General features: G+C 41.2%; 1 protein-coding gene and 1 long non-coding RNA gene across 2 annotated transcripts in view; both read right to left on the bottom strand.

The window, feature by feature from the left end:
- The window catches only part of ADAMTS12 (ADAM metallopeptidase with thrombospondin type 1 motif 12), a 272,991-nt gene that overhangs the window by 80,965 nt on the left and 185,417 nt on the right, over window positions 1-6,609 (bottom strand). Inside the window, exons 13-15 of the mRNA XM_023528495.1 lie at window positions 4,936-5,056; window positions 1,889-2,133; window positions 297-435 (exon numbers count right to left, since the gene is read on the bottom strand). Coding sequence (XP_023384263.1) covers window positions 297-435; window positions 1,889-2,133; window positions 4,936-5,056 — 505 coding nt within the window. The remainder of the gene's footprint in view (window positions 1-296; window positions 436-1,888; window positions 2,134-4,935; window positions 5,057-6,609) is intronic.
- The window catches only part of LOC111737458, a 5,009-nt gene continuing 3,462 nt past the window's right edge, over window positions 5,063-6,609 (bottom strand). Inside the window, exons 2-3 of the long non-coding RNA XR_002779446.1 lie at window positions 6,278-6,343; window positions 5,063-6,210 (exon numbers count right to left, since the gene is read on the bottom strand). This is a non-coding gene — a long non-coding RNA (uncharacterized LOC111737458). The remainder of the gene's footprint in view (window positions 6,211-6,277; window positions 6,344-6,609) is intronic.

The following is a 6,609-nucleotide window of genomic DNA, read 5'->3' on the forward strand; positions in this document are numbered from 1 at the left end:
TCTTTTTTGCGTTTCAAAAGACATGTAACCCTTTTTTCAAACAAAGCCTTTCATGAGGGACAGTATATAAAGCTGATTAAAAAAAAAAAATGAACTGCCAAACAAAAAACGAAAAACAAACAAAAAAACGAACTGCCTCTCCCTTTAGATCATGACCTGCACATTCACTCTCCACCAGGGCCCCTGGGCCATCGTTGTGGACCCACAAGCACAGAAGGCAAGCCACTGGCTTGCACTGCCCCCATGGCCCACCGTGGAGCTGATGTGGGTTCACTGTGAGCGCAGTTGTTTCTTACCTGTTCCACATGTTACACTGCATTCTGTCCAGCGGCCATACTGCCAGAAGTATACCAGCTTCTCCACATCATTGTCAAGGCCATCTTTCCTGATGGTGTACTCATACTTGATACCAGGGTTAGTCACCTGGAACAGAAGCTAAGAGGCAAGAGAAGGATGACATCGAATGATATCATGACTTTACGCTGCAAATCTGTCATGTAAAAATAACACACAATGTCCATCATCTTAAAGTAGTTATGGAGACATGCACTGGGACAAATGCTAGTAAATTAATATATCTCTACTTCGACCTGTAAATCTGCATACAGCTATTTCTATATCTAACCTCTGTTATTTCTTGACTAAATTGAGGGGAGGTCTAATCAAATGGGAATTACTATGAGGAAATGGCAAGGAATATCCTTTCCAACAATAGGCTGGTAGGTCACCTCGTGTACTTGCTAACTTTGTGATTATGGGTAAGTTACTTAATCTCTTTGTGCCTTAGTTTCCCCATCTACAAACTGAGGATAATAATAGTATGACAAATAATGTTGTGAGGGTCAAATAAATAATGTAATGTAATAAATAGTGTAATGTATATTAGGTATAATTAGAGCAGTGCCTGCCATGTAGTTGGTACTCAATAAACATTGACTTTTATTATTGTTGATGCCCTTCTCTAGCTCTCAGGCTGATTGGTTGCTTTACGCATATAGTTCTGAGATAAAAATGGTCATGGGTTTTAGCCAAGGCATACCACTCTTGGGAATGCCTTCCCTCTCCTGCAGGCAATCTTCTTGCCACATGAATTGAAAGTAGATTCATCTTAAACTTAGAGGGAGTGGATTGGTCGTGCCATGGTTTTGGGGGTTCCCATATATAAATCCTTTCCCATGTGAGCAGGTAAGATGTCAGGTCTCCTGACATGTATGGACCCTAACTGTCAAGCCTTGAGGCTTCTGTGTGTGCTCTGATTTCCGACTCTCAAATGATCTCCTTCTAACATCCGAATATGGTTAGATTTGACTCTCTCAGGACCTCTGTCATCCCTGATCCACCTTGCCTCTACTGGTACAATAGTCCACCCCTTTATTATAGTTTTTGGCTAATATGAAAGACAAATCATTTGTGCTTTTCAAGAGTATATCCTACATCCTAACCCCTCCCCGCACCTAAGAGTTTCACTAAGTCAGACCCAGACCCTTTGCCTGAGGACAATCACATGAGAACAATGCGAAAGGACCATGTCAGTTCATCACCTCTGCTGGAAAGCTACTTAGAAATTCATGCCAGGCTGACATAGACTGATAGCATTCTTCTTTTACCCAAGGAACAATGGCCTTAAAATATACAGCCTGGGTCCACCATACTGGAAACCAAAGTCAATGAACAATTTTAGTGCCCCTGGCATTTCATAATGGGGGTTCTAACAATTTCTAGGCAATAAATGATTAACAGCATAAACTAACATCTTGCTTCCTTCCCTGTTCCTTGCTAAAAGAACCTTTAAGAATTCTCAATTAATGTCCCCTGGCAAATACCTTGCAAAAGAAAATGAGAGAGATCATAACTAGTGTACATGTCGGCGGTTCTCTTTCTGTATTACCTGGATCCACACTGACTCATTGGTGGGACCCACGGCCATCAGTTTCTCCAGGTCTCCTTTCCTGTCATACTGGAAGACAGTTCCTGCCAGTTTGTAGTTGCCATTCCATTGGATAATAAATCCTCCATTGAGGTAATATTTTTCAGGGTCTTCACTCCTGATGGCTAGAAAGTTTCCAGCTCCTTTCACCTCCATTACCCGTATGTCCCTTGCTCCTTTTGGAATCAGTCCGATGTCAACATAACCTAAGGAGAAAAGATACAACAATGAAAGAGGCATGCTAGTTTAGCCGAACACAAACTTTCTGACCCATCGTCACCTCTTCCCAGAATCTCCATCACTTAGTGCCCTTGCCTCTTCTTGGGTGGTCACTGTGATTAGTAGATGCACTAAGTATGAGGAACTTTAAAGAGCTTGGCCATAAGTAGAACGCCCAGGAGCTTTGTGACTCAGTATGTACATTTTTGTGAGGAAGGGTGAAATAAAAGCAGATCAGACTCTGAAGTTTTTGTAGTCGATTCAACATTTATTTTTCTGTGACTTTACGTTGATAGTTCAAACTTTTGCATCCTCTAGCTAGCTTCCATTTAGCATCTCTGCTCCTCCATTTGTTGCTGTCAGATTAATCATCCTTTTACTCATCCTCACGGCCTACAGGTTAAAGCCAGACTCTCAGGAGTAATTTCATTACACGTCAACTTCATGAAGAGAATCCTGTGGGGAGCCTGGGACTGATTGACACCCTGGTTCTCTTGAATACAGTTTGGGATGAGAAACTCAGCCCTGAGCACAGCTTTTTATACTGCTGGAATTTTTTTTTTCTTAATTTTTCTTAAGCTTTGCTGAAATATGAACTTATATTTTCCTTTCGTGTGTTCTAATCCAGCCTCCTGAAGAAGCATAGAGGATATCCATTTAAAGACAATATTCAGTTCCAGCCACAGTCAACCTTGCTTACTGGTTGTTATGGTAGGAGACATATGGGGAGGGAAAGGAATTAACACGTAATGGTTTCCTCTCTTTAGCAGACTATGCTAAGCACTTTATTCATCCTATTCATACTTCTTAAGAACCACCACCTCATAAACAAAATAGGATGGAAAAAAAAAAAAACATGGACTTTGAGGATGGCACCGAGAAAGGAATATTGCAGCATAGGGGTTAGAACACTTGAGTTCTAGTTTTCTAGTTTCCAGTTCTAGTTCTATTGCCATGAACAAGCTAAACGATGTTCATCGACTCGTTTAACTTCTTTGAATGTCATCTGCACAATGAAGGGGCGTGAATGAGATGACGTCTGACGTCCCTCCCAGCTCTGTTAGTCTGTTATTTTGCCATTTTCTAAGCTAAACATTTTCTCTTCTTTCAACCTTTCCATATAAAACATGGTTGTAAGACCCTGATCATCCTGGTCTGGTCATTTCCACTGAATTTACACTAGGTTTTTTGGCCTGACAAGCAAACCTTCATCTTTGTCACGTGGAAGTGGCCTGACTGCTCCTTTTCTCTTGGACACTGAAGTAGCATGGGGTCCTGGGAGCTGAAACCCTGGGCTGGCCGGCAGGAATGATTTGCTCAGACGCTAGATACAGGCCACAAACTCAGTCCCATTTTTCAAACCGCAGCTCCCAGGCAGAGGAACCAGACGTGAGTCTTGTAGTCCTTGATCAAATTCCATTTGGCTCCACACACTTACTTGAGACAGCAGGTTAAAACTACGAATTTATAACCAGCTCACAGAAAATATTTATCACATGTAATTGAGGCTAATATAATTATTTTAATGCCTTTGGAGCATTGCTACCTATAGCTACTTTCTGACTTAGAATGTTGCATGGCTTCTCACAGCAGAACTCAAGCAGGAAAATCAACCAGTTACTACCTCATCTCTTGTGTAAAAACAAACAAAAAAGACAAAGAAAACTAGGTGGGGAAAAAAACCTAAAGAGTTTGTTTTTCATCTTCCACTTAAGAGAGAAAATCCAAAATTATAAACGTTTGTCACAGGCAGAGTCTGCGGGGAGGTACATAAAATTTACAATAAAAGCTTTCAGGGAATATAAGTACTACTTCTGAACAGTTTGTAGACAGAAGCTTAAAATGAAGTAGATTTAGTCACGAGCAAATGTAATACATATTTGTAATATATATTCACAAAAGAATATCCAGAAGAAAGCCAGTGAATAAAATTACAGTAATTTGGAGTTAAAAAAGAACCATGATAAAATATCTGCCAGATTCTTTAGCACATGACAAAAAAAGCCCACAATAGAGAGAGGTGTAAAATGAAAAGTAAAAGTTTCCATTTTCCTCCACTGCCAGTCCTCTGTATCAAAGATGGTTATAATTAATAGTTTATTGGGTTCTCTTACAAAATTCTTCTTTGCATGTATAAGCACGCATACACATATTTTTATACAAGTGGGATCATACTATACGAACTATCCCACCTATTGCTTTTTAAGATTAATATATCCTGTCATATTTTTTGAGCATTTCAACAACTGCAAAAATGACACAAACCCATTTATTTAACCAATTCCCTGTTAATGGACATTTAGGTGGAAGAGAATGGCTACCAACCTCTTTATCTAAAAAACGAGGAAACTAAGTTCCTAAGAGAAAAAAAATCCATGCCATATCACACAGCTAGGTGGAATATATATATATATATACAAAATCAGGTTTTACTAAACCCTAATTTAGTGTTTTAATGGAAAAAATGTGGTTGGTAGAACGGAGATGAAAAACAAATCCTCTTGTACGTCTCACTCTCATGGGCCTTTTTATAGAAATGAGAATTATTTTAAAAAGTTGCAGAAGTGTTATTGAGACATTTATTCCATTTTGAGAAAAGGTTTTCAGGGTCAGCAAGACTATCTCCAAAGTATTCAGAATATATTTATCCAGCAAAATCACTTTTCTTCCATCGTCCCCATTTTAAATTCTTTGAAAGACACAATCTGCTAAAAAAATTAATCTTGCCTTCCATTCTCAGTCCCCCGCCATTTCAATTATTATTGTTTGTTTCTTTGTTTGTTTGTTACCAGATCCTTCTTTCTGCTTAAACATCTTCCTCACGGTCTGGCAGGCAGAGCCATCCCCGAGGCACACGCCACAGCGATCCTCCGTGGCGCTGGAATCGATCTCATAGTCACAGCCGACCATCTGCAAGAAGAGAGACTGAGGATGAATGACACAGGCAGATGTCACCCTAGCCTTGGGTCTCTGACTTCTCCTTTCCGCCTTTGTTCTTGATGAGAATGGGGTTAGGGATAGACACAAGGACAAACATTGCCTTTCCCTGGTAGCAGCAGAGGAATAACCACAGCATCCACTGATGGTAAGGGAAATACTTGCTTAGAGGAGAAAGAAGTCCACACCGAGTGGGTCTCTAATCTCCCAAGTCAGAGAGAGAATTGAACACACTTCTAAAGATTTAACTATGAAAATGTCTTGGAATTGAAACTGGAGCAGCAAGTCCCTTTCAGATGTGCAAACCTCATGCCCCTCCTCTCTCTGGAGGCTTCCCAGGGGTGATGCAGTTACTCCACCTATACTCTGGTTGTTTGGCCCCTTCACAATCCTCACTGGATTATTCTCCCTGGTTCCTGTCTGAGGACAGCAGGTGAACCAGCGGCCATCGGAGAAAGGCTAGCTTAATGCTCAGACCGCTCCAGTCCATGAGGGATGAAGTCTCTGACCTGCAGACCCATCATCAGATACTTCAGAGCCTCCTATGACCCTAGCCCTAACTACCCTTCCCACTTAGCCATATCCCACCCATCCTGACCTCCTTTCCTCCAGCTGCAGAGGAAGAACCGGCCATTTCTCCTCTGAGCCAAGACTAATCTTGCCCTGTGTGCTGGACCGAACCCCTTCTCAGTGTTCTGTCCATTGGATCTCTCCTGAATCATCATCTCTCCTTCCCCACGTATTTCTTCTTATTTCTTCTCTTCAGTCATCAACATGGCCAAGTCTCTCCCATCCTAAAATTCCCATTCTGGAAAAAGAGAGCATCAGTGTTTGGTAGCATCAGATACCAAAGTAGCGTGGCTCTCAGACTTAAAGTTATAAAACACGGGAGCTTCAGCTGAACTCCTCCGTCACTTGCTTTCGTATGTGGCCTATGCTCCTAACCACATGTCAGCAGTAAGAGGGAAAAGTAGACCGTATTTTATTGGTCAGTTGGTTCTTTTCTGTTTGGGAAGCAAAACTGTGCCCAAGTAGTTTTTTTCTATCTCAAAGATAATTCTCTTTCTGATTTTAAAGCCACCTCTAATAGACTGAAAGGAAGAACAGTTCAGGTCATTAAAGACACCCTTTCAGATGTGCAAATCTCATGCCCCTCCTCTCTCTGGAGGCTTCCCAGGGGTGATGCAGTTACACCCTCACTCCATTGGCTAAACAGAGCATCCACGCCCACTGACAGAAATAGCTCTATTCCTTAACCACCTCTACTTTCCTGTAGGTCTGAAGTCTGTGCTACTGGAGCCAACTGTAAAAAAATAAAAAAAGTACTGAGAGATTTAAAAACGTAATCTGTTAATCACAATGGAAAGAAAAGAATCATGTAGATGTGAAGGCTTCAGTGGTCATGAGCAAAATGCCAACCTTTACAAGTGCTGTGCTTCCATCAAGGTGGACCATCCTCTAAGAAGCTGACCTTCACTAATCATATTCCCAGTGATCTTCTTTCCTTCACTGATTTGGAAGAAGCC

Source organism: Pteropus vampyrus, unplaced genomic scaffold, assembly GCF_000151845.1.
Source record: "Pteropus vampyrus isolate Shadow unplaced genomic scaffold, Pvam_2.0 Scaffold27, whole genome shotgun sequence".
NCBI lineage: Eukaryota > Metazoa > Chordata > Mammalia > Chiroptera > Pteropodidae > Pteropus > Pteropus vampyrus.